At 40.9% G+C, this 27,332-nt stretch overlaps 1 protein-coding gene across 2 annotated transcripts; it reads right to left on the minus strand.

Moving 5' to 3' along the window:
• Positions 1-304: 304 nt before the first annotated feature.
• On the minus strand, positions 305-27,332 carry ska2 (spindle and kinetochore associated complex subunit 2). 2 transcript variants are annotated; one of them, XR_005034968.1, is made up of 8 exons: positions 27,189-27,332; positions 3,776-3,865; positions 3,416-3,592; positions 3,229-3,303; positions 2,915-2,957; positions 2,534-2,675; positions 1,996-2,343; positions 305-648 (listed from the first exon to the last, which is right to left on the minus strand). XR_005034968.1 is itself a non-coding variant. In XM_021623670.2 (7 exons), exons 1-7 carry the CDS (start codon positions 27,219-27,221, stop codon positions 2,217-2,219), a joined length of 687 nt encoding a protein of 228 aa, XP_021479345.2. In that variant the 5' UTR covers positions 27,222-27,332; the 3' UTR covers positions 1,741-2,216. The 2 variants fall into 2 exon arrangements, 1 of the variants encoding a protein (XP_021479345.2); XM_021623670.2 differs by lacking the exon at positions 305-648 and having other exon boundaries at positions 1,741-2,343.

Here is a 27,332-nt window from a genome sequence, read left to right on the forward strand (position 1 = left end):
CTGTTGATTATGTTCTAACATTCTCCACTACAATTCACTCACCTGTTTGAAAATGGATCCTTTTGGTGGTAAAAACTATTGTATTTTTTAAGCACTTAAACATGTGGCATGACAATACATGTATTCTTTGGTTCTGCAATTCTGATAACTTATCATAACTGTTTTTAATTCATTTACCATCACTACTGTTAATATATTCATGTGTTACCTATTGTAATTTCACTCTGCCCTAGTGCATTACCCATTGATCAGATTTTATCAACACAAAAGCAAACTTAAATCAACCAATGTAATGGTTTGTTTGCATCTGCATTTTTAAACTTTTATGGATTCATTTAAAGTTCCTGTTAAATTTTAAGTAATTGTTTTACATACTTGGGAGAAAGAGACTTTAAACTGTACATTGAGATGCTAATACATGTTTGCACGCCTTGTTAAATTTATTTTTGATTGGGTACCTGGGCAGAGGGAATATTTCAATTTAATGAATGCTCATAAAATTCATTGACACTCGACACAAGACGTACAATACAGTTGGAAAGCCAGTGGCATTAAATCGTTCATCACATATTTACAGGTGAAATGTATTTGGCTGATACATAAGCCAGAAAACACTACATACAGTGCCATGCGAAAGAACTTTGCGACCTTTTGCCACATTTCAGGCTTCAAACATAAAGATATAAAACTGTATTTTTTTGTGAAGAATCAACAACAAGTGGGACACAATCATGAAGTGGAACGACATTTATTGGATATTTCAAACTTTTTTAACAAATCATAAACTGAAAAATTGGGCGTGCAAAATTATTCAGCCCCTTTACTTTCAGTGCAGCAAACTCTCTCCAGAAGTTCAGTGAGGATCTCTGAATGATCCAATGTTGACCTAAATGACTAATGATGATAAACACAATCCACCTGTGTGTAATCAAGTCTCCGTATAAATGCACCTGCACTGTGATAGTCTCAGAGGTCCGTTAAAAGCGCAGAGAGCATCATGAAGAACAAGGAACACACCAGGCAGGTCCGAGATACTGTTGTGAAGAAGGTAGAAGGTGCTCTGGTCAGATGAAACCAAAATTGAACTTTTTGGCAACAATGCAAAATGTTATGTTTGGCGTAAAAGCAACACAGCTCATCGCCCTGAACACACCACCCCCACTGTCAAACATGGTGGTGGCAGCATCATGGTTTGGGCCTGCTTTTCTTCAGCAGGGACAGGGAAGATGGTTAAAATTGATGGGAAGATGGATGGAGCCAAATACAGGACCATTCTGGAAGAAAACCTGATGGAGTCTGCAAAAGACCTGAGACTGGGACGGAGATTTGTCTTCCAACAAGACAATGATCCAAAACATAAAGCAAAATCTACAATGGAATGGTTCAAAAATAAACATATCCAGGTGTTAGAATGGCCAAGTCAAAGTCCAGACCTGAATCCAATCGAGAATCTGTGGAAAGAACTGAAAACTGCTGTTCACAAATGCTCTCCATCCAACCTCACTGAGCTCGAGCTGTTTTGCAAGGAGGAATGGGAAAACATTTCAGTCTCTCGATGTGCAAAACTGATAGAGACATACCCCAAGCGACTTACAGCTGTAATCAATCGCAGCAAAAGGTGGCGCTACAAAGTATTAACTTAAAGGGGCTGAATAATTTTGCACGCCCAATTTTTCAGTTTTTGATTTGTTTAAAAAGTTTGAAATATCCAATAAATGTCGTTCCACTTCATGATTGTGTCCCACTTGTTGTTGATTCTTCACAAAAAAATACAGTTTTATATCTTTATGTTTGAAGCCTGAAATGTGGCAAAAGGTCGCAAAGTTCAAGGGGGCCGAATACTTTCGCAAGGCACTGTACTTATCCAACATTAAACTCTTTACAAAAATAGTGCACCTTAATTTACAATATGGCCCAACAACCTTCTACTTACAACACCCTAGAAACATGTGATGACTTGATCCCATCTGGAATTCTTGCTTCTGATGTCAATTCCTTTTGAAAGAAGATTCTGGGGTGTCATTTAAGAAAAATATCTAGCAAATTAAAATCGAACCACAGCATATGTAGGCATGAGGATTCAACTGAAAACCCTTCAATGAGGCTAATATGCCTAGCAAATGGACAAGGAGAGATGGGCAGAATCAGTCACTTTTCATCACATAGTGCGGTGGGGTCTTATATTTTAGCCTCTCGGCTATGCAGGTTCCTCAGTCTCACATTAGCAGACGAACATGCCCTTTCTTGTCTAGCTCAATGAGAGAGAGGTGCTGCAACGTTTTCAGCTTGGCGTCGCTAACCTTCATGTTCATCTGCTTCATCTTCTGCAAACTGAGGGCACCACTGGAGAAAGAGTGGCAAAGTTGGAACTTGCAAGAACATCCACAAAATGCATACAACTTACTAAACATTCATATGACTCTGGTCCAGCAGTTAACTGTTCAGATTTAAAACAATTCGGACATTGCCTTGACAACTGGGGGGGTTCTGTGTAAAGGTATATGCATCTCAGCACGAACATGACTCGTCTGACCTGTTTTTTCTGAAGGAGAAGTACTCGTGCAGCTGCTTGTAGAAGGCATTGAGGTTGGCCAGCTTGACGTTGGCACGCATGCTGCACGGCACTGCCTCCAGTGTGGCTTCACTCAGCTCCTCAAACTCGCCCTCCCTCGAGGCTGTGGACAGAACACACTCACGTTCGCTTCAGTCGCTTCAGCCCTTTTTTGGGTTTCACATGGATTCCTTGAGGAGGGATGTTGTGTCATTGTTGGCTGTTATAGTATCAATATAAATTCTCCAAATTGAACATTTCCTATTTAGCTATGTACATAATATGTTGGTTACAAATGACTTCAATAGAGGTTTGTGTCTAAGACATATGCAGAGGGGAGACTTGGGGTTAACCATTACTTACACCGAGGCAGCTCTTGGGCTTGAAGCTCCATAGACATCGGTACCTGTTAACAGACAAACATTGGCATATTACAATATATTGTACTACTGGGATATTACAAGACGACCATAACATTTCACTGAAGGAAAGAGTTGAGAAATCCTGAGCAGAAAAGCTATATATTTCTCTGAATACCATGGGCCGTAAAATTGGACAATCAAAAGTAGTGCCCATACAATGTCAGTGTTACACAGAATGACGTCTGTGAAATACCGTTCCTCCACACACTCTGCTCCTGTACGCAATGACACCTTAGCTCCAGCAAATGGACTTACCGCTGCTGTGTTTTGATTGACTGATAAACCAAGGAACTCTGCAGACTCCTGCTCCGTCTCAGTCAGTGTAGGAAGCTACAAAACAGTACAAGTGCAAATATTAATTCTGAATTGCACATGATTTAAACCACCCTTTAACATTGAAGAGTTGGTTGACATTGTCGGATGTATGTAGAGGGAAGTCTACCTCAACGTCAGCAGCCTGCTGTAACTGTTGCACCAGCTGCACAGTGGTGTCGAGGTGCACTCGTATGGAGTCCATTGATTGCTTCTGCTCGGCTGCGATCTCCTGCACTTGTGTGCACAGGGCCGCATGCCTCGTCTTGATGGCTGACAGGTTCTCCAGCAGCTTCACAGGGTTTTCCTGTGGTCACGAGAACGTGAGTCATATTGATTTAACAGAATGTTGGCTACACTCTCTGCATGGCAGAAGTTCAGAGATATATTATATACACTGTAGCATTGCCTTTTGTGGATAGAGTGGAAAGGGGTTGGGTGACTTCTGTTCTGAGGACATGTTTGTAACTCAGTACTGTGGTGTATTCACCTCTGCTGCACTGTTCTCTGGAACATTAGTCAGGAAATCCAGTCGTAGCCGCTTCTCCATGTACTCCATGTCAGCCTCTGCCTTCTGGAACTGAAAGGACAGTTGGTTTAGTGTACTACAAGCCTTACACAATCATTATTACACACGGAAAATCATTGCATGTGCAGATCTGTCAATACTATGAATTATGGTTGCAAAGTGTCGTAACAGTGAGAGGACGTTTCTTTTTTTGCTGAGTTTATATGTTGGGGTCATTGAAGGGTGAAAAGGGACTTGGTGTATGTTTATAAAGCATGTTTTACTCCAGCAACAATAACCCGTGGAGCAGCAGGAGAAATCCCGCTTGTTGTGCGTGTAGGATAATTAAGATAAACGATGACTAAAACAGATACACACACACAGGCCAATTTAAATGACACAAAATTATGCAATTGAACCTATAGACCGATAAGCATGACAGTCAAATCCATTTCCATCGATTGGTATTTCCATCAATTAAAAAGCATTATTTTGCAATGCATTTTCCTTTCTCCCTGTAATTTTTATTTAAAAATCGGCTTTTCATAATATTTTTGGGCCAAAAGCCATGGTGTTCTTTGGATGCAACTCAGCATTATTTGTCCTCCAAACACGACGAGTTGAGTTTTTACCAAAAAGTTCTGTTTTGGTTTCATCTGACCATATGACATTCTCCCAATCTTCTTCTGGATCATCCAAATGCTCTCTAGCAAACTTCAGACGGGCCTGGACATGTACTGGCTTACGCTGGGGGACACGTCTGGCACTGCAGGATTTGAGTCCCTGGCGGCGTAGTGTTCGCGATAGTAGACTTTGGTCCCAGCTCTCTGCAGGTCATTCACTAGGTCCCCCCGTGTGGTTCTGGGATTTTTGCTCACCGTTCTTGTGATCATTTTGACCCCACGGGGTGAGATCTTGCGTGGAGCCCCAGATCGAGGGAGATTATCAGTGTTCTTGTATGTCTTCCATTTCCTAATAATTGCTCCCACAGTTGATTTCTTCAAACCAAGCTGCTTACCTATTGCAGATACAGTCTTCCCAGCCTGGTGTAGGTCTACAATTTTGTTTCTGGTGTCCTTTCACAGCTCTTTGGTCTTGGCCATAGTGGAGTTTGGAGTGTGACTGTTTGAGGTTGTGGACAGGCGTCTTTTATACTGATAACAAGTTCAAACAGGTGCCATTAATACAGGTAACGAGTGGAGGACAGAGGAGCCTCTTAAAGAAGAAGTTACAGGTCTGTGAGAGCCAGAAATCTTGCTTGTTTGTTTGTTTGTTTGTAGGTGACCAAATACTTATTTTCCACCATAATTTGCAAATAAATTCATTAAAAATCCTACAATGTGATTTTCTGGATTTTTTTCCCTCATTTTGTCTGTCATAGTTGAAGTGTACCTATGATTAAAATGACAGCCCTCTCATCTTTTTAAGTGGGAGAACTTGCACATTTGGTGGCTGACTAAATACTTTTTTGCCCCACTGTATATAAAGGATGAGGCAATTGAGTGGCAATGTGGACTTAAGAGTCTACATTGGAAAGTTGAAATCCCCTGCATGTTAAGCTAGCTGGAAAACCCCCTTTTGGATCTTTACATGTTTAATTTTTGGGTTTAGTATAGCCCCACTGTATGTTGAAAATGTTGTGGGAGATGTGATGGATCATTGGGGATCATTCAATATTCCCTTCATTTTGTTGTTCAGTGAAATCATCCCATGTGAAGAGTCAACTCATTTAATTAAAGTTCAATTCGTAACGAAATAGCTTTTTTATTTATATTGGAAGGATTTAATAATTTGCAACTATGTCTACTTATGTTTAGGTAAAAGGTTTATGTTTCTGTCTCCATATGATATGGTAAACAAAATGAGTGAAATAATCAACCACATCTGTTGAAGACTTCGGCCACAAAACTGTTGCCTCCTGTGCATGATGAAATAGTTGAGAGACTCATAGTGCCTTCTGTGAGGCTTTAACCAAAACACTGAAACCCTAAAAGCAACATTTCACTATAGGGTTTCAGGACTTGGGATCAATCAAATGTTTTGTCAAAATGGAGTGGGGGAAAAAATAATTGGGGTTGAGTTCAATAGGCACGTAACACAAAACATATTCACAAGGTATGAAAGAGAGAACATTTAAATACAAATAACTGTCCATTTTTGGAAGTTTAGGTAGATCCTCCTCCTAATGAGAAATGGAAGCTGACTGATGGGGACAAAAGTTTGACTTTCTTTGATAGATTTCTCGTCATTCCCTCTCCTGCAGAGTAAGATTATTGCTCAGTTGGACTCTGCCTGAATTAATAAGACCATTGATCTTCACTGCAGATTTTAATGAAATAACAACCCCCCCCAATCGCACCTATGCCTATTCCAGAGTTCTAATTCCTAATTATAAGCACATCCATTCCTTGAGGTGCAATGGGCTTTGCAGGGCTAATTTAATTTAAGGCTGATTTAAGCGCTTCAGTAGTCGGTATTCAGACTTACCTTATGCAGGTGCGCAATGGGCTTTGCAGGTGTGGACCCCACTGATTAAAATTTTATTCAACAGCTGAAAACTCTCCCACTTGCTAGCCCACAGATTTCTTTGTTAAGTTTCCATTCAAAGGGGTTTTCAGGACATTTATCTAAAGACATCCATTCAAATACAATGTACCTTTAATTTGAATTTTCGCGACAGATTCATTAGAATATACGCTGAGAAAGAGCTCAGAATAGGGATCAATGAAAGAAAGCCATCTAATTACAGTCTCCTTTTCAGCTCTAATTGGTAGATCTAAAAATACTCAGATCTTTTAGACTATTTAGGGTTAGGAAAGTGTTAATGAATCAAACATAAACAGGGTGGGAAAGCATTTACGCACAAAATGTTTTGGTGAATCATAAATACAGTGGTTTGATTCATCCTGAAAAGGTACCATATTCAATTGTTCAATTCATGAAATATTTGAAAATGGAGGAAAAGTGTACAATAAATCTACCCTAATCCTCATGGAACTGATGAAAACAATTCAGTTGTTGTGAACCATGCGCTAGGCTCCAGGTTTGAACAGCAATGTATGGTCTATGTTCCATATAGACTATTCTTGGTGGTCTATAGCAACTTCACACAAGTCCCAACAGTCAGGATCTGGATAATGTGGGAAAGACTTGATAATGTATGAGATCTCAACAGAGAGGTACAGTGCATTCAAAAGTATTCAGGCCCCTTGACTTTTTCCACGTTGTAAAGTTAGACTTTTTCTAAAATTTAAAATAAATATATATTTCCTCAACCTACACACATTACCTCATAATGACAAATCAAAAACAGGTTTTAAAAAATGTTTGAAAATGTGTTATTTAAATTAAAAACACAAAGTCCTGAAGCAACTCCTGCCTTGTCCGTGTGCTTAGGGTCATTGTCCTGTTGGAAGGTGAACCTTCGCCCCAGTCTGAAGTCCTGAACGCCCTGGAGCAGGTTCAACAAGGATCTCTGTACTTTGGCCATTCATCTTTCCCCTCAATCCTGACTAGTCTCCCAGTCCCTGCCGCTGAAAAACATACCCACAGCATGATGCTGCCAGGTTTCCTACAGATGTGATGCTTGGCATTCAGGCTAAAAAGTTCAATCTTGGTTTCATCGGACCTGAGAATATTGTTTATCATGGTCTGAAAGTCCTTTAGGTCCTTTTACTGTGGGCTGTGCTGTAGGCTACTCTTTACTAGTTAACAAGGCTGTGTTGCTGACATGGCGGTCCTTCTGGAAGGTTCTCCGATCTCCACAGAGGAACTCTGGAGCTCTGTCAGAGTGACCATAGGGATCTTGGTCACCTCCCTGACCAAGGCCCTTCTCCCCCAATTGCTTAGTTTGGCAGTGCGGCCAGCTCTAGGAAGCGTCTTGGTGATTCCAAACTTCTTCCAGTTAAGAATGATGGAGGCCACTGTGTTCTTTAATGATGCAGACATTTTTTATGAACCCTTCCCGAGATCTGTGCCTTCACAAAATCCTGTCTCGGAGTTCTACAGACAATTCCTTCAACCTCATGGCTTGGTTTTTGCTCTGGCATGCAGTGTCAACTGTGGGATCTCAGATTGACAGGTATGTGCCTTTCCAAATCATGTCCAATCCATTGAATTTACCACAGCTGGACCCTAGTCAAGTTGTAGAAACACTGAGGATGATCATGGTAATAGGATGCATCGGTTCTCAATTGAGTCATATAGCAAAGGGTTTGAATACTTACGTAAATAAAAAATGTGCAAACATTTCTAAAAACCTGTTTTCACTTTGTCATTGTGGTATTGTATGGTGTATACTGATGGAAAATTTTTTATTTTAGAATAAGGTTACATTAAAAAAAAGTGGGGAAAAGGGATATGAATACTTTCCGAATGCAGTGTGTGTATGTACAGTTGAAGTCGAAACCTTACATACACCTTAGCCAAATATATTTAAAGTCAGGTTTTCACAATTCCTGAAATTTAAGCCTAGTAAAAATCCCTGTCTTAGGCCAGTTAGAATCGCCACTTTATTTTAAGAAAGTGAAATGTCAGAATAATAGTAGAGAAAAATATATTTCAGCTTTTATTTCTTTCTTTCATCACAATCCCAGTGGGTCAGAAGTTTACATACACTCAATTAGTATTTGGTAGAATTGCCTTTAAAATATTTAATTTGGGTCAAATGTTTTCGGTAGCTTTCCACAAGCTTCCCACAATAGATGAATTTTGGCCCATTCATCCTGACAGAGCTGGTGTAACAGTCAGGTTTGTAGGCCTCCTTGCTCACACACGCTTTTTCAGTTCTCAATATTATAGAATTTGTGGGCAGGTCAGCGCTTTGTGATGGCCACTGCAATACCTTGACTTTGTTGTCTTTAATAGATTTTGCCACAACTTTGGAAGTATGCTTGGAGTCATTGTTCATTTGGAAAACCCATTTGCGACCAAGCTTTAAACCATGGTCTGGCTTTTTTATGGCGGTTTTGGAGCAGTGGCTTCTTCCTTGCTGAGCGGCCTTTCAAGTTGTCGATATAGGACTTTGGATATATAGGACTGTGGATATAGATACTTTTGTACCCGTTTCCTCCAACATCTTCACAAGGTCCTTTGTTGTTGTTCTGGGATTGATTTACACTTTTCGAACCAAAGTGTCTCTTGGAGACAGAACGTGTCTCCTTCTTGAGCGGTATGATGGCTGCGTGGTCCCATGGTGTTTATACTTGCGTACTATTGTTTGTACAGATGAACATGGTACCTTCAGGTGTTTGGAAATTGCTCCCAAGGATGAACCAGACTTGTGGAGGTCTACACGTGTTTTTCTGAGGTCTTGGCTGATTTATTTTCATTTCTCCATGATGTTAAGCAAATATGCACTGAGTTTGAAGGTAGGCCTTGAAATACATACACAGGTACACCTCCAATTGACTCAAATGATGTCTGGAATTTTCCAAGCTGTTTAAAGGCACAGTCAATTTAGTGCATATAAACTTCTGACCCACTGGAATTGTGATACAGTGAATTATAAGTGAAATAATCTGTCTGTAAACAATTGTTGGGAAAATTACTTGTGTCATGCACAAAGTAGATGTCCTAACCGACTTGCCAAAACTATAGTTTGTTAACTAGAAATGTGTGGAGTGGTTGTAAAACAAGTTAATGACTCCAACCTAAGTGTATGTAAACTTCCGACTTCAACTGTATCTCAAGCTTAAACTGAGAGATTTTGATGGGAATTCTTTGTATTATGTTACATAGATTGACGCACCGGAGCCTCAATAGACGCTTGGGGTTTTTTATTTTTTGGTTGACAAGATTAGCAGAAACTTAGGCATGACATGCAAACAACAAACACTGAGCCTTCATCTTCAACGGGCCAAATAATGAAAGACTGTAGCAATAAATTCCGCAAAGCTAGTGTGGAAGAGTTGAAAAAAATATTGCCATCGATAAAAAGGACAAACCACCTGGAACCGACAACCTGGATGGTAAATTACTGAGATTGTGGGAGCTGTTATGTTAGATTTCAGTGGAGCATAACATATTGCTGAAAAAACATAGGTGTTATGGATTAACATCCTCTGCTTTATCATGGATGGACAGTTACCTATTCAATCGAAGAGGGTTTTCTTTAATGGAACCCTCTCTAATGAAAATTTGGTGTAGTGTGGTGTGCCGCAGGGCAGCTGGCTTGGACCATTATTGTTTTCTGTGTTTACTAATAACCTTCCACTGACCTTGAATAAAGCCTGTGTCTATGTACGCTGACAACTTCACAGTATACACATCAGCTGCAACAGTAAAATAAGTAACTGACACTCAATATGGATCTCCAGTCAGTTTTATAAATCGGTAACTAGCAATAGGCTGGTGCTAAATATCTAAAAAGCATAATTTTTAGGACAAATCCCTCGCTTAACCCTAAACCTCATCTGGATCTATTCTTGAATTGAGCAAGTTGAAGAGACTAAACTGCTGGGTGTCATCCTAGATAGCACACAATCATGGTCAAAACATAGACTCAATGGTTACTAAAATGGGAAGAGGTCTCTCCATGATAACGTGTTGCTCTGCTTTCTTGATATTTCAGCTACAGGTCGTACAGGCCCTAGTTTTGTTGCACCTGGACTACTGTCCAGTTGTGTGGCCAGGTGAAGCAAGGAAGGACATAGGCAAATTGTAGTTGGTCCGAAACAAAGCAGCACATATTGCACTTAGATGTACATGGAAGGGGTATGTCAATCTCTCCTGGCTCAATGTTGAGGAGAGATTGACTGTCACTATTGATCTTTGAGTTTGAGTTTATTTTTTATTTTTACAGGGACAGTGCACATTAATCAACGTTTCAGCAAAAGTGCCGGTTTTAGCCAGCCGGCTAATTTTCAACCGCAGTCCCTGGGCAGGTTATTAAAAACAATTACAATATAGACAATAGCAGCATAGAACAAGCAAGACATAGCAACATAGGACAAGCAAGACATAGCATACAGACAGAGCAACATAGGACAAGCAAGACGTAGCATACAGACAGAGCAACATAAAACAAAAAGCAGCAAGACAAAATTCATAAAAGCAACAAAGTGTTTCCACACCTCACAAGCTACAGACAACAGACAACATGGAAAGCGGCAACACACAGCTAGGGACCATGTTCACAAATCTGATTGACCTTTAGCCATGTCTTCAAGCATTTTGTGAAAGTGTGATATGTGGTGCAGTTATGTGTGTCTGATGGCAGTGTATTCCAGACATGGGAAGCTCTCACAGAGAATGCAGATTTACTAAAGGTGCTTTTCCTTAGGAGAACTCTCATGGCAGACCTTGTGGATCTGCTGCCATATGTCTGGGTTTTCTGTTTAACAAAAATATTGAGTGGAGGGGGAGCCAGGCCATTAAGGATCTTGAATACAAGACATACGTCGGTGTATTGCACAAGATTTTCCCAACTCAAGAGCTCATGCTGTCTAAGAATGTGACAATGATGATGGCTATTGGGCTTCCTATCAAGCACTTTGAGAGCCTGTTTGTAGACAGACTGAATAGGTTTTAATGTTGTACAGCAAGCTTGGGCCCAACTAGTCAAGCAGTATGTTAAGTGGGGGAGTATCATAGATTTGAAGTACAGTTTTGCTACCTCTGTAGTCAAACAATTTCGTATAAATCGGAAATTAGCTAGGTTGAATTTGGTTATTTGAATTACCTTTTTCACATGCTTTTTAAAAGAGAGGTTGGAATCAAGTATGATGCCAAGGTACTTAAAATCGGATACCACCTGGAGCTTCTCCCCTGACACATAGACATCTGGCTCAGTAGCATCTGTTGCCCTCTTTGTGAAGAACATGCAAACAGTTTTTTTCACATTGAGATGCAAACACGAGTCACTGAGCCACTTTGTAACCTGGACCATTACAGTAGTGAGTTCTTGTGCAGCTTGTTGTTTGCTCTTTGCATGCACATATATCAATGTATCATCTGCATACATTTGAACTTCAGACCCAGTACAGACAGAAGGCAGATCATTAATGTACAGGCTGAACAGGAGGGGCCCCAGTATTGACCCTTGGGGCACGCCCACATCACAGCTACGAGTGGGCGACAGCTCATTGCTCACTCTGACACACTGAGTTCTGCCTTCAAGGTATGATTTCATCCATCTCAAGGCATCAGGGGAAAAGTTGAACTTGGACAATTTTGTGATTTGTGCGAGGTGTTGAGGGTACCGAACAGTCTGTTCAAGCAGTCGACACATCAGTATCACACAAGACACCACAAGTTCTCAATGGGATTAAGGTCTGGGGAGTTTCCTGGTCATGGACCCGAAATACCGATGTTTTGTTCCCCGAGCCACTTAGTTATCACTTTTGCCTTATGGAAATGTGCTCCATCATGCTGGAAAAGGCATTGTTCGTCACCGAACTGTTCCTGGATGGTTGGGAGAAGTTGCTCTTGGAGGATGTGTTGGTACCATTCTTTATTCATGCCTGTGTTCCTAGGCAAAATTGTGAGTGCGCCCACTCCCTTGGCTGAGAAGCAACCCCACACATGAATGGTCTCAGGATGCTTTACTGTTGGCATGACACAGGACTGATGGTAGCGCTCACCTGGTCTTCTCCGGACAAGCTTTTTTCCAGATGCACCAAACAATCAGAAAGAGGATTCAGAGAAAATGACTTCACCCCAGTCCTCAGCAGTCCAATCCCTGTACCTTTTGCAGAATATCAGTCTGTCCCTGATGTTTTTCCTGGAGAGAAGTGGCTTCTTTGCTGCCCTTCTTGACACCAGGCCATCCTCCAGAAGTCTTTGCCTCACTGTGCGTGCAGATGCAACTAACACCTGCCTGCTGCCATTCCTGAGCAAGCTCTGTACTGGTAACTGCTCTCCTTGAAGTTCTTGATGATCCGATAAAGGTTGATTTAGGTGCAATCTTACTGGCAGCAATATCCTTTCCTGTGAAGCCCTTTTTGTGCAAAGCAATGATGACGGCACATGTTTCCTTGCAGGTAACCATGGTTGACAGAGGAAGAACAATGATTCCAAGCACCAGCCTCCTTTTGAAGCTTCCAGTCTGTTATTCAAACTCAATCAGCATGACAGAGTGACCTCCAGCTTTGTCCTTGTCAACACTCACATCTGTGTTAACGAGAGAATCACTGACATGATGCCAGCTGGTCCTTCTGTGACAGAGCTGAAATGCAGTGGAAATGTTTTTCGGGGATTCAGTTAATTTGCATGGCAAATAGGGACTTATAGGGAATTAATTGCAATTCATCTGATCACTCTTCATAACATTCTGGAGTATATGCAAATTGCCATCACACAAACTGAGGCAGCAGACTTTGTGAAAATTCATATTTGTGTCATTCTCAAAAATGTTGGCCACGTCTGTAGTGCTATTTATAATTTATGCATATTATGTATTTTATTTGTTATGTTGTTTCCTGTTTGGACCCCAAGAAGAGTAGCCACTGCCTCGGCTGCAGTTAATTGGGAATCCTAATACAAAATAAAAATGATTTAAATAGGCTACATGTAATACTTTAGGCTTATATGATCCACTATTACTCGCAACCTTCAAAAACAACCACACGAACGTGACAGAGGAAAGAAAGGTAAACTAACAATGGAATGAAATGATACATTTAGGCTATAAATTTAAGGAAACTAAAAATCACTGCACTAAAGTGCCAGTTATTATGTACTGTATGTGGTTATTACTGACAGTGGCTAATATTTAATACAATATGATAGAAATCGTTAAAAAAAATGTATAATAATAATTAAAAAGTCTGGGCGGTAAGGGGGAAACTCACCTCATCCACCACCACCTGGGTTATGCACAGCAACTTTTTTTGTGGCAGAATGCTCACCACACAAAGTGGAGAGGAGTGATATGCCAATTAGGAATGAGAGGGATGATTAGGTGGCCATGATGGAATAGGCCAGGTTGGGAATTTAGCCGTGACACCGGGGTTAACACCCCTACTCTTATGATGCCATAAGTGCCATATGATATTTAGTGAGGACACCCGTTTAACATCTCATCAAAAAAACAGCACCCTACGCAGAGCAATGGTCCCCTTCACTGCCCTGGGATCTACTTAGACCAGAGGGAAGAATGCCTTTCCAGCAGCATCTGGTCTCCCATATATTTATGTAAAATATATGCAACAAATTTTCCACTAACAGGTTTCTGTTCCAACGCACCACACACACCCAATAAGCAACGCATAACTGCATACCGATTACCGACTTATCATCATGGTTTGCATTTTCAACACCACAATCAGGTAGAGTATGTCAAATCTCGACAAACAGAAAATACTCCCTACTCAGTATTAAAGGCTTGATTTGACAATCTCAGAATGTCATTAAACCTTTATGTTTAGTAACAGATGTCTCTTTCCATTAATAGGACGGCCGTTGCTCAGTTTGGATGCTGGAATTATAATCGAGTGGAATGGATGAGCGTGAGCAGATAGGAGACTTTTGAAGCAGCCTGTATGCTAATCAAACATTATGACTAGTTATGTTTATGCCTCACACAAAAAGGTAATACATTCTAAAAGTTAAATGACAAATATGTAGGCTATATTGAAGCATTCGGTTCTAGGTCAAGGAATAGCCTCTCGGATCAGAAAGGAGGAAGAACGAGTATTAAGCTTTCCTGAATAACTGGGCTTGCTGGGAGCATAGGCCACAGGACGACTTTGGAGAAGGATGATCACAACAGACAGCGCATCAGTATCACAAGTAAAAATACAGCCAGACTGTCCTGCTACTGTAACTTTCTATAATCTGTTGAGAGTAGACTCACAACTGATCCAAATGGAATGAAACATTCAAATAACAGGGCTTTTGGTAATTATTCAAATTACATTTTCACTGCAGTTTACAAGCTAGAGAATTGTACTCACTTGAAAACAATAATGCAATTTGTCATTGGATTTTGGTGTTGTAGGCTAGTTTAATTAGTATAATTGTATTGTCCCGAAAGAGCAATAGGGGAGCTTTTTAAACGACCTGTCTTCACTGTTCTTTCATGTGCAATGACGCACCTGGCCTCTCCGCTGCTCCTCCATCTTGTGGATGAATATACAGTGCATTCGGAAAGTATTCAGAACCCTTCCCCTTTTTCACATTTTGTTACATTACAGCATTATTCTAAAATTTATTAAATAAAAATCCTCCACAATTGACACACAATACCCAATAATGGCAACGCAAAAACAAGTTTCGAAATGTTTGCATATGTATAAAAACAGAAATAACGTATTTACATAAGTATTCAGACCCTTTGCTATGAGACTCAAAATTGAGCTCAAGTGCATCCTGTTTCCATTGAGTTTGCAAAAAGGCACCTAAAGGACTCTCAGACCATGAGGAACAAGATTCTCTGGTCTAATGAAACCAAGACTGAACTCTTTCGCCTGAATAACAAGCATCATGTCTGGAGGAAACCTGGCACCATCCCTACGGTGAAGCAGGGTGGTAGCAGCGGCAGTGACAGGGAGATGAAAGATGAATGGAGCAAAGTACAGAGAGATCCTTGATGAAAACCTGATCCAGTGCGCTCAGCACCTCAGACTGGGGCGAAGGTTCACCTTCCAGCAGGATAACTGCCCTAAGCACACAGCCAAAACAATGCAGGAGTGGCTTCGGGACAAGTCTCTGAATGTCCTTGAGAGACCCAGCCAGAGCCCGGACTTGAACACATCTGAAGAACTGAAATTATCTATGCAGCGATGCTCCCCATATAACCTGACAGAGATTGAGAGGATCTGCAGAGAAGAATGGGAGAAACTCCCCAAATACAGGTGGGCTTGTAGCGTCATACGCAAGAACACTCAAGGCTGTAATCGCTGCCAAAGGTGCTTTATAGTACTGAGTTACGGGTCTGAATACTTATGTAAATGTGATATTTCAGTTTTTTTTTTTTCACCAAAAAATCTAAAAAACAGTTTTTGCTTTGTCATTATGGGGTATTGTATGTAGATTGAGGGGGGGACCTATGTAATAGATTTTAGAACTGCAACAGTAAAGTAATAAATTGTGGAAAATGTCAAGGGGTCTGAATACTTTCCAAATGCACTGTATATTGAAAACTGTTGCAGATTTGTATAATTTTGTTTGTGGTATGACCGCTAGTTAACCTATTGCAGATCTGGACAAACGATCCACCTACCACTATGGATAGAGGGCAGGCTAGACAGTCAACTGGTAGACTACATTGACCCGTGGTATAGTAAGCGCTCAGAAAAGCGTAGTGCACAAGGGAAGTACCAAACCACCTCGATAATGGAGGCGCATACAAGTGGATGAAAACATTTGGCTATATGGAAGACATAATAGTAAAACCTGCAAAATGGCAAATGTAAATCAGGGGGGAAAATAAAAAACGCACTACCCTCCTGTGCCAATTTTCTTTGTAAACGGATTACCTAGGTCTCATCAATAGCTCTTATCAATTTATAAATTACAGTGCAGAGAGATTATTATTTCCCCAATAGACATAACAGCAAAGCTGTTTTTTCAAATGGAACTGACAGGTTGATCGACCTTATTCATGGTTTCCTTGCGTGTTAAGGTCGTGGAATTAAGACAAGATCAGAATATGGTGTTTCTGTGATCTCCACCCCAAATGAATAACTGGCTGACACATGAGTTGTCCAATGCTTAAGTTCAAGGTCAGAATACGTGCACAGAGAAAAGGGAATAAAGTTCCATTTAAGCGAGTAACTCCGGTCTGAATCCCCCCCCTTTGGTGAGGAGAGTGGCAGCTTTCACCACTTTGTCCTACAGTTTTTGCGGCTTCCAAAAGTGGTCTTTGCTGCTTTCAGATGCTTTGACAATACTATTGCACTGCTAGCTGTCCAATACAGTAGTGCAATGAAGTCAGAGCACCTGCAAACAGCTTTGTTGAGCAAAGGTTCACACCTACACCTTACAAAACCTCCTAGGGAATAATCCCTGGCCAATGCCCTTTTAACATTGCACTGCTTTCATTACAGGGTCACCAGTAGGACAATATAAAAGGGGCACTGGACAGACAGACACAACATAATGGATTCCTCTTATCCTGTGTTATCAGTCCTGAAATAAAATTGGAGACATATAAACGTCTTGTTTGAGAGGATAGTTTCCGGATTAGACCAAATTAATGACGTACGGCTCGCATTTCTGTGTGTTATTATGTTATAATTAAGTCTATGATTTGATAGAGCAGTCTGAGAGATGGTAGGCACCAGCAGGCTCATAAGCATTCATTCAAACCTTCAAGCCTATCAACTCCCGAGATTAGGCTGGTGTAACGATGTGTTGTGAAATGGCTAGCTAGTTAGCGGGGTGCGCGCTAATAGCGTTTCAAACGTCACTCGCTCTGAGACTTGGAGTAGTTGTTCCCCTTGCTCTGCATGGGTAACGCTGCTTCGAGGGTGGCTGTTGTCGTTGTGTTCCTGGTTCGAGCCCAGGTAGGAGCGAGGAGAGGTACGGAAGCTATACTGTTACACTGGCAATACTAAAGTGCCAATCTGAACATCCAATAGTCAAAGGTATATGAAATACAAATCGTATAGAGAGAAATAGTCCTATAACTACAACCTAAAACTTCTTACCTGGGAATATTGAAGACTCATGTTAAAAGGAACCACCAGCTTTCATATGTTCTCATGTTCTGAGCAAGGAACTTAAATGTTAGCCTTCTTACATGGCACATATTGCACTTTTACTTTCTTCTCCAAGACTTTGTTTTTGCATTATTTAAACCAAATTGAACATGTTTCATTATTTATTTGAGGCTAAATTGATTTTAAAATAAGTGTTCATTCAGTATTGTTGTAATTGTCATTATTACAAATACATTTTAAAAATTGTCCGATTAAATCGGCATTAGCTTTTTTGGTCCTCCAATAATCGGTATCGGCGTTGAAAAATCATAATTGGTCAACCTCTACAGCCTACCCGCACTGAATTTGAGAGCTATTGGCTATAGCGCAACTGCCAAGACAAAAGCAGGCACATTTGCTACTTAACACAAATGTTTGTGACAAAACTTATCAGTACAAACTTAGATTTTTATTCTGTACATGAAAACTTAAGCAAAAAATGTCCATGTGCACTACTTCACGCACTCATTTCTATCTGCTACAAGTCAGTTTAGCAGAAAAACCACTGGTGGGAAAAAAATTATTTTCTTTGATGCATATTCTAGAATATTAGCATGAAAGACCTGTTTTTGCTTTTTCATTATATGTGTAGATTAATCCATTTTAGAATAATGCTGTAACATAACATGTGGAAAAAGTCAAGGGGTCTGAATACTTTCTGAATCCACTGTAGGCCTTGGGTTTCAAACTTCAAATGTAATCTTCTAGTTACTCATTAATATGTTGGATTCACATCTTCATCTCAACCAAAAATAAAGAACAGTGTTTTGCACAAGCACATTGAGTAGCCAGCCAAATAGAAACATTTGCCAGATCCCACCCAGGTTAAGAATGTTTTGCTGGTACATTCTAATGCCTTGATTCCATCTGAAATACACAGGAAAGTTATAGTTGGTAGACTATTGTGCACCGGGGCCTCCCACTCTTTCTATTCTGGTTAGAGCCAGTTTGCGCTGTTCTGTGAAGGGAGTAGTACACAGCGTTGTACCAGATCTTCAGTTTCTTGGCAATTTATCACATGGAATAGCCTTCATTTCCCAGAACAAGAATAGACTGACAAGTTTTTTTTTTTTTTTTAAAGGTCTTTGTTTCTGGCCATTTTGAGCCTGTAGTCGAACCCACAAATGCTGATGCTCCAGATACTCAACAAGTCTAAAGAAAGACAGTTGTATTGCTTCTCTAATCAGAACAACAGTTTTCAGCTAACATAATTGCAAAAGGGTTTTCTAATGATCGATTAGCCTTTTAAAAATGATAAACTTGGATTAGCTAACTGGAACACAGGAGTGATGGTTGCTGATAATGACCCTCTAAAAATACTTTTTTAACAACTGACCCACAGATTTCAAGCTTCTGTTTAAAAGGTTCTCTCCACTATCCAATGGTATGATTGACCAATGAAGCAGGTGTTAATCATGGGCTTTGCTACACTGAAAGCAGCAGTTCACTACTCCATTGTCAAAATGTTTAGATCAGAAGACCTATATAAATATCTTTGGAAATACCATATAAGCATCATAATCTTTTTAAAACAATTCAATCGGTTTTCTTTTACCATATTTTGGACCAGAGTGATGCTATCGCTCAATATCTTGAGTTTACTTGTCTCGATGCGATACCATAGTGCAGGGGTGTCAAAGTCAAATGGACGGAGGGCCAAATAAAAAAATCAGCTACAAGACGAGGGCCGGACTGTTCGAATGTTCATTGAAAAAATTTTAAATGACGCATATAGTCTAGTGAACCTAATTGAACCTACTGAAAACCTAACAAATATATTACAATATGATCAGATAAATAAAGCAATATTTTCTTATGGCTCTGTCAGTAATCTTTAATTTTCAACAGACACAAAAGACAAATTTCCTTTATATAAATATCCCCATAACATGAACATTAAATGAAAGAAACCGGTATTCAAGGCACCATCAGTAGACTATATTTTCTATTTTAGCAAAAGTGGGCTAAATTTACTTCAAAGAAAAAACAATAATAGCAATTTTCTATCATCCACTCAACTGAAATATTTTTAAAATATAATTGGATTGAAATACAAAAAAATAAAGTGCAAAAATCTATTAATCAAAAACAACACTTTGTTTAAGGAGAAGTAACATGCAGTGAAAACAAATATTAAATTTTAACTTTTAAACTTGAACTGAGTAAAAACTCTAAATATGTGATTGCACAGTAATGTTCACTTGTTTGAGGTTGAGGGTGATACTTGGTGGTGTCCCATCTTTTCCACAAGTTCATCAATGTTCGGGGTAAGGCTCTGAGCTGAAGAAATCCTCAGAATTGAGTGGAGGTGTTCAGCAGTAAGTCGACTTCTGTGTGATGTTTTGTTCAGGTTCATCAAAGAAAACAGTTGTTCACACAGGTATGTGCTGCCAAACATAGACAACGTTTGAGCAGCCTGGATGCGCAGCTGGGGCATTGTGCCGGGGAGGAAACGGGCGAACTCCGCAGCACCCACTGCCGCATATTTTGCCCTCAGTGCATCATTGCATTGGAGGTCAATCAACTCCATTTGGAGGTTTGGTGGTGAGCTTTCCACGTCAACAGCAAATGGGTTACCGAGCAGTTCCAACCTGCTTTTTTGTGCTTCAAAGTCAGCAAATCGGCGTCGAAAGTCAGCGGCAAGCATACCTATTTTATCAGCCAACTGTGTGCTCGGGAACGCACTGGTAGAGAGCTTCTCTTTCATGGTCTGGCAGCTGGGAAAGTGGCTCAAATTTTCTTTCCGCATCTGCGTCTCCCACAGAGTCAGTTTGGTTTTAAATGCCTTCACTGTACTGTACATATCAGAGATGACACGATCCCGACCCTGCAGCTGCAAGTTTATTGCATTCAGATGACTCGTAATGTCACACAGAAAAGCCATTTCACACAGAAACATTTCGTCTCGGAGTTGTGTTGTGTCTTTCCCTTTGCTGTCCAAGAACAGACAAATCTCCTCACGAAGCTCGAAACATCTTTGAAGCACCTTTCCCTGGCTTAGCCATCGCACCTCTGTGTGATAAGGCAAATCACCATGCTCCGTTTCTAACTCCGTCAGAAATGCCTTGAACTGGCGGTGATTCAAACCTTTGGCTCTGATAAAGTTAACTGTGCGCGTGATGATGCTCATTACATGCTCCATTTTCAAGGCTTTACCGCACAACGCTTCCTGGTGTATGATACAATGATAAGCTGTCAGCTCACCTGTCGCGTTTTCCTCTTGCATCTTTTCCCGTATCTTCGCCACCAGTCCGCTCCTGTGTCCACACATCGCAGGTGCTCCGTCGGTTGTCAAACCCACGAGTTTTTCCCAAGGCAGCTCCATCTCATTTACACATCTTGACACCTCTTCATACAAATCATGCCCCGTAGTTGTGCCATGCATAGGACGTAAAGCCAAAAACTCCTCTGTCACGCTTAGGTTGGAGTCCACTCCGCGGATGAAAATTGACAACTGGGCAATGTCAGAAATGTCGGTGCTCTCATCCACAGCCAAGGAATATGCAATAAAATCTTTTCCCTTTTTCACAAGCTGCTCTTTTAGATTGATGGACAACTGGTCTACTCTCTCGGCAATGGTGTTTCTGCTCAGACTCACATTTAAAAAGAGTTGCCTTTTTTCTGGGCAAACTTCGTCACAAACTTTAATCATGCAGTTTTTGATGAAATCCCCCTCCGTAAATGGCCGGGCTGATTTAGCGATCTCTTCTGCCAAAATAAAACTGGCCTTGACAGTTGCGTCCGCGTGTGTGTCCGCGTGTTTCGTTTCATAATGTCGTCTCAGATTATACTCTTTCAGTACCGCCACACTTTCTCCACACAGAAGACACACAGGTTTTCCAGCTACCTTCGTGAACATATACTCCGACTCCCACCTTGTTTGAAACCCCCGGTTCTCAGTATCCACCTTCCGTTTTGCCATTTTTGATGGGTATCTGAAAGTTAATTTTACTGTGATGCTGACGACTGCTGTGCCAATAAATATTGAAATGAAGCAGCCTACTGCTCGGTGCGTCACCTTTGCATTGTGGGAAATGTAGTATTGGTGCGTGTAAAAGATCTGCGGGCTGCCGGCTTGCTGCGGGCCGGTTCTAATAATAAATCAAGATCGTCCCAGGGGCCGTAAAAAACCTTCTTGCGGGCCGGATGTGGCCCGCGGGCCTTGACTCTGACATATGTGCCATAGTGCATTCGGAAAACATTCAGACCACTTGACTTTTTCCCCATTGCAACGTAACAGACATTACAATTTTTTTTTAATGTAATATCACATTTACATAAATATTCAGACCCTTTACTAAATACTTTTTTTTTTTTTAAACATCTTTGGCAGTGATTTTAGTCTTTTTGGGTATGACGCCACAAGCTTGGCACACCTGTATATGGGGAATTGCTCTCATTCTTCTCTGCAGATCCTCTCAAGCACTGTCAGGCTGGATGGGAGCGTTGCTGCACAGCTATTTTCAGTTCTCTCCAGAGATGTTCGATCGGGTTTAAGTCCGGGCTCTGGCTGGGCCACTCAAGGACATTCAGAGACTTGTCCCAAAACCACTCCTGCATTGTCTTAGCTGTGTGCTTAGGGTCATTGTCCTGTTAGAAGGTGAACCTTCGCCCCAGTCTGAGGTCCTGACCAGGTTTTCATCAAGTGTCTCTCTGTACTCTGCTCCGTTCATTTTTCCCTTGATCCGGACTAGTCTCCCAGTCCCTGCCGCTGAAAAACATCCCCACGGCATGATGCTGCCACCACCATGCTTCACCGTAGGGATAGTGCCAGATTTCATCCAGACGTGACGCTTGGCATTCAGGCGAAAGAGTTCAATCTTGGTTTCATCAGACCAAAGAATCTTATTTCTCATGGTCTGAGAGTCTTTAGGTGCCTTTTGGCGGGCTGTCATGTGCCTTTTACTGTGGAGTGGCTTCTGTCTGGCCACAAAGGCCTGATTTGTGGAGCACTGCAGAGATGGGAGAACATTCCAGAAGAACAACCATCTCCACAAAGGAACTCTGGAGCCCTCTCAGAGTGACCATTGGGTTCTTGGTCACATTCTCCCCCAATTGCTGTTTGGCTGGGTGGCCAGATCTAGGAAGAGTCTTGGTGATTCCAGACTTTTCCATGTAAGAATGATGGAGGCCACTGTGTTCTTCGGGACCAGAATTTTTTTGGTACCCTTCCCCAGATCTGTACCTCGACACAATCCTGTCTCTGAGCTCTCCGGACAATTCCTTTGACCTCATATGGCTTGGTTTTTGCTCTGACATGCACTGTCAACTGTGAGACCTTGTATAGACAGGGTTGTGCCTTTCCAAATCATGTCCAATCAATTGAATTTACCATAAGTGGACTCCAAACAAGTTGTAGATACATCTAGAGGACGATCAATGGAAACAGGATGGACTTGAGCTCAATTTCAAGTCTCCTAGCAAAGGGTCTGAATACTTATGTAGGATAGGGCTCAGTGGGGAAATTGGGGATGCCCTGCGTTGCTATCTATTGCCTAGGACAGAAAACAGCCAGGGTTTCACTAAATAAGCTATAAGTACAATTATTTTTATTGCATATTTAGGTCTAATTAAATTGACACGTTTGTTCATTTTCAATTCACTGCCACAGTGTAGAGTAGTTTAGCCATACTCATTGATAGCCTAATCTATACTTTAACATACTTGTGGTGAATTTACGAGGCATTGCGAGATACAAATCATCAAATATATAGGCCTAGCCTATGCGCACAGTTCCAACTGTCTGCCTTCCCCCTCCTCTCTTCCTCGCTGGGTCGCCTGATCTATCTCTTCGCTATAAAAGATGCCAGTGTGTGTTCAGTCTTCAGTCCGTTGCATGTAAAATAGTTTTCCGTAACCTAATCATAGCTAGCCCCTGCTTACTTTAGTGAACTTGCGAGACATTGCAAGCCAAGAAATTGCAAAATACAGCTTTTGATTACCGATGCACAGTTCTGACTGTGTGCCTGGTGGTTGACTTGCCTACCTACCTACCTAGGGGCTGTGCCCCTCCCCTCGCTAACCCACGAGATTGTGTTCTCGGAAGTAGCCTACGTATACAACTCAGTATCCTTCGTTCCAAAAATACTGAATCTTAGGAGTCGAATCTTGACACCACTAATAGTCTCTATAAGCCAGAATGTTGAATAAAATAACATTTGAGGTTACTTTACCTGTTGTACATGCTGTTGGTCCTTTTGGTGGTAGGTGTAGATAGGGTCACAGGAAAGTGTTGTTTACCCACTTTCTGAGGACTGTAGGTTCTGACGTTTATTATCAATCTCGACTCTTTGCACAATATGTAAGTAAACATAGTCGAATGTAACCGAAAGTAGTCTCCCGAAGCACGTTTCCTCGCAATCAGCTGGAAGTGTTTGCCATTTGGTCTGTGGTTCATTTAGGCCAGGCCATAGTGTGCAAGTGTTTGTCACTGTGCGAATTGCATCAGTATTGAAAATAAAAACCTGGATGTACAAACCAATATACAGACCAGTGTACTGAAAGTCAGGTTAATAACACTAGGTGCTGAGCGATTAGTTATTTTTGAAGTAGGTTTGGTTTTGGTCTTTTTGGTAAAAAAAATTATCACGGTTTTCGATTTCCATTATTTTGGTTGAATGCTGTAACAGAATAAAGCAATTAATAATTCCCATGATGGTAGTGACTGCCCATGAATGCTTATCACATTTTTTTTATTTTTAATTTTACCCCTTTTTCGTAGTATCCAATTGTTGTAGCTACTATCTTGTCTCATCGCTACAACTCCTGTACGGGAGTCCTCCGATACACAACCAACCAAGCCGCTGCGCACATCCAACCCGGAAGCCAGCCGCACCAATGCGCCGGAGGAAACACCGTGCACCTGGCCACCTTGGCTAGCGTACACTGCGCCCAGCCCGCCACAGGAGTCGCTGGTGCGCGATGAGACAAGGACATCCCTACCGACCAAGCCCTCCCTAACCCGGGCGACGCTAGGCCAATTGTGCGTCGCCCCACGGACCTCCCGGTCGCGGCCGGTTACGACAGAGCCTGGGCGCGAACCCAGGACTCTGATGGCACAGCTGGCGCAGTACAGCGCCCTTAACCACTGCGCCACCCGGGAGGCCCATGCTTATCAATTATTTACCATATTTTATTCACAATACTTTAATAAAATATTACAGTTGTTTATATTACATTTGTTTTACTTGATGGCTTTATTATTTCATTTCATGTCACCTTCTCATCTCTATTTTGTAGTTCTTCAAAGTAAATCAGGCAAACTTTTACAACTTCTGAATACTAACTATCATTCACTTTGATTGTGTATTTTCAGGTAGATACCTGGCGAAGCAATAGGTAGGTGCTCTCTATATTCCCTCATGATCATGCACTTCTCTTCCATAGCAGGCATAAAATAAACAGACCGGACAACTAGATGTGCAAGGGATTTTGGTCAGTAACCATGTTTCCATCGACAGTAAAGTCATACCGTATTTTTTATATTTTATTATCACAACAGATGTGATGGAAAAGTTGGAAAAGTTTTGGTACAATTTTATAAATGCCAACAGATAATTTGTTCATTGGACATGGTGGGATCTTTGTTTCGGTAAAATGTATTATGCGAGAAATGGCGGTTGCCTTTATATGCAAATACTGATATAATAACCATAATATCGATGCAAACCTGGAGACATGCGATGATATAGTGTCTGGTCCTCCCACTACAACTCAGGAAACTATGCAGTTTATTAGGCTACAGATGAAGTAAGTTATGACAAACTTCACAGGGTGTTGAAAGTGCACACTATGAAGTTGATGCTCCTTTCCAATAATGATCAAAGGTCTTATTCTGGTGACAGAACACCCATGCATACCCCACAAGACATGCCACCAGAGGTCTCTTCACAGTCCCCAAATACAGAACAGACTATGGGAGGCACAAAGTACTCGAGCCATGACTACATGGAACTCTATTTCACATCAGGTAACTGATGCAAGCAGTAGAATCAGATTAAAAAAGCAGGTAAAAATGTACACCTTACAGAATGGCGTGGACTGTGAAGTAACACAAACATAGGCACAGACACATGCATAAACACACACATGATAATATACACACTATACACACACGTACATATGGATATGGAATTGTAGATATGTGGTAGTAGAGTATGGGCCTGAGGGCACACAGTGTGTTGTGAATTCTGTAACGTTTTAAAAATTGTATAACTGCCTTAATTTTGCCAGTCCCCAGGAAGAGTAGCTGTTGGCAATTGGGGATCGATAATAAATACATGATTGATGCTCTCGCTCTGTATCTGTGAGTTGTTGACTAGAGCACATATGCCAAGACCAGAGTAGGCACCTTTGCTATTCAACAGTTTCTGACAAAACTACTGGTAGAGTTGAAAATGAGACAGAAACCATTCTATTCGGTACATGAAAGTGCACACAAAATGTAAGTTGTGTCATGCACTGAGTTCTCTGCAACAAGTCAGTTTGGTGGAAACACACCACTGGAGGGAAAACATGTATATTTTCTTCATGCAGACTTAAGAATACTTGCATGAAGATCTGTAGCCAATTGGATGGAAACCTAGCTATTATAATTAATTACCACATTTTGTTGCACTAAACTATGTAGAATATTGGCCTGTTGGAAACTACAACTTTCTACTACATTGCACAGTTCAGGCTGGATTGTATTTATCTATAGAGAAACTGTTCAATGTGTGCATTAAGCTCACAGAAAAAAAATGCAAATAATTGAACCAAAAATAAAACATGTTGGATAAATCGCTCAGCACAAATAACATTACTCTGTCGATATTGTCTCAATTTTCTAGCAGCAGAAGGACAAACTGCACAGACAACCGGTAGAGCAAGTTTAAATGTAATTGTATTAAAACATTCTGGCTTGTATGGAACATTTACCTAATACTCTACATAAATGTCTCAGGACCTATATACCAATTTATTGTGTATTACAGCCTGATTAAATCAGACTAAGTGATACCACATTGAGATTCAACAAACTTCTGGTTGACTTTGAGTGAGTGAATAAAATATTGAAATCTCATTGTTCAATGTCTCAACCAAATACTACCCAAATGTCCACGTTGAAATAACTTGGGGTGCCCAATCTGGCTAGTTTGTAACAGTTGCATATTGTACGTTTAATAAGGGCCGTGATTGGAACACCCACAAATGTTATCGTTGATCAGACATTGCAAACTGTCTCCTTTATCTTTCGATTGGCTAACAACGAATGTGTGTACAACTTTCAATTGATTGCGTGAAATTTCGCTTTTAAACATGAACGACCACGTACAACATGAACGACCACGTAAGACGAAGAGCGAGCGCGGGGACATCGTCTAATTTATGTCCTCTTTGCAGGCGCAGTCTGTCGTACTCAGTGTGAAACGTGTGGCAAACAAGACATCGAGATAGCTAACTACCTAAATAAACACTGAACATGGGCAACGTGACACAAGCGAAATTTTTTTTGCATTTTGGTTTTCATTGCAGAAAACACTTAGCTACAATGGTATGTTTGTGGTTCTTTTCCTGGAAATATTTTTTTCCTACGAAAATGGCAGATTTTTTTTATTTAGCTCCTCTCACTTTGCTAACGTTGCATTCCTATTTTTGACGCATTTCCTCAAATAGCTAATTGACCACAGAAAAGCCGCCTCGCATCTAAAGACTAGGAGCATAGTTTTACTTTCGCTGGTTTAGAAATTAAAGTGGTTGTAAAAGCTTACCATCGCCTCCAGTTTATCAACTGCTGTCTCCATGTTGAGTAGTTTACGTTCCGTCTTCTTCTATGGTATTATGGCGGTCTGCAAACTAGCTATAGAGGTGCATGCCGCCACCTACCGTATGCTTGGTAAACTATAGCAAAAATA

Source organism: Oncorhynchus mykiss, chromosome 12 (genome assembly GCF_013265735.2).
Source record: "Oncorhynchus mykiss isolate Arlee chromosome 12, USDA_OmykA_1.1, whole genome shotgun sequence".
In the NCBI taxonomy this organism is placed as follows: Eukaryota; Metazoa; Chordata; class Actinopteri; order Salmoniformes; family Salmonidae; genus Oncorhynchus; species Oncorhynchus mykiss.

What these genes read in the sequence shown, in the direction of transcription:
- ska2 (XM_021623670.2), bottom strand. Translation starts at nt 27,221, where the DNA reads ATGGAGACAGCAGTTGATAAACTGGAGGCGATG. An exon ending in TTGATAAACTGGAGGCGATG is followed by an intron (nt 3,866 to 27,188) that starts GTAAGCTTTTAC and finishes CTGTCCTTTCAG; the next exon opens with TTCCAGAAGGCAGAGGCTGA. An exon ending in TTCTCCTTCAGAAAAAACAG is followed by an intron (nt 2,344 to 2,533) that starts GTCAGACGAGTC and finishes CTCTTTCTCCAG; the next exon opens with TGGTGCCCTCAGTTTGCAGA.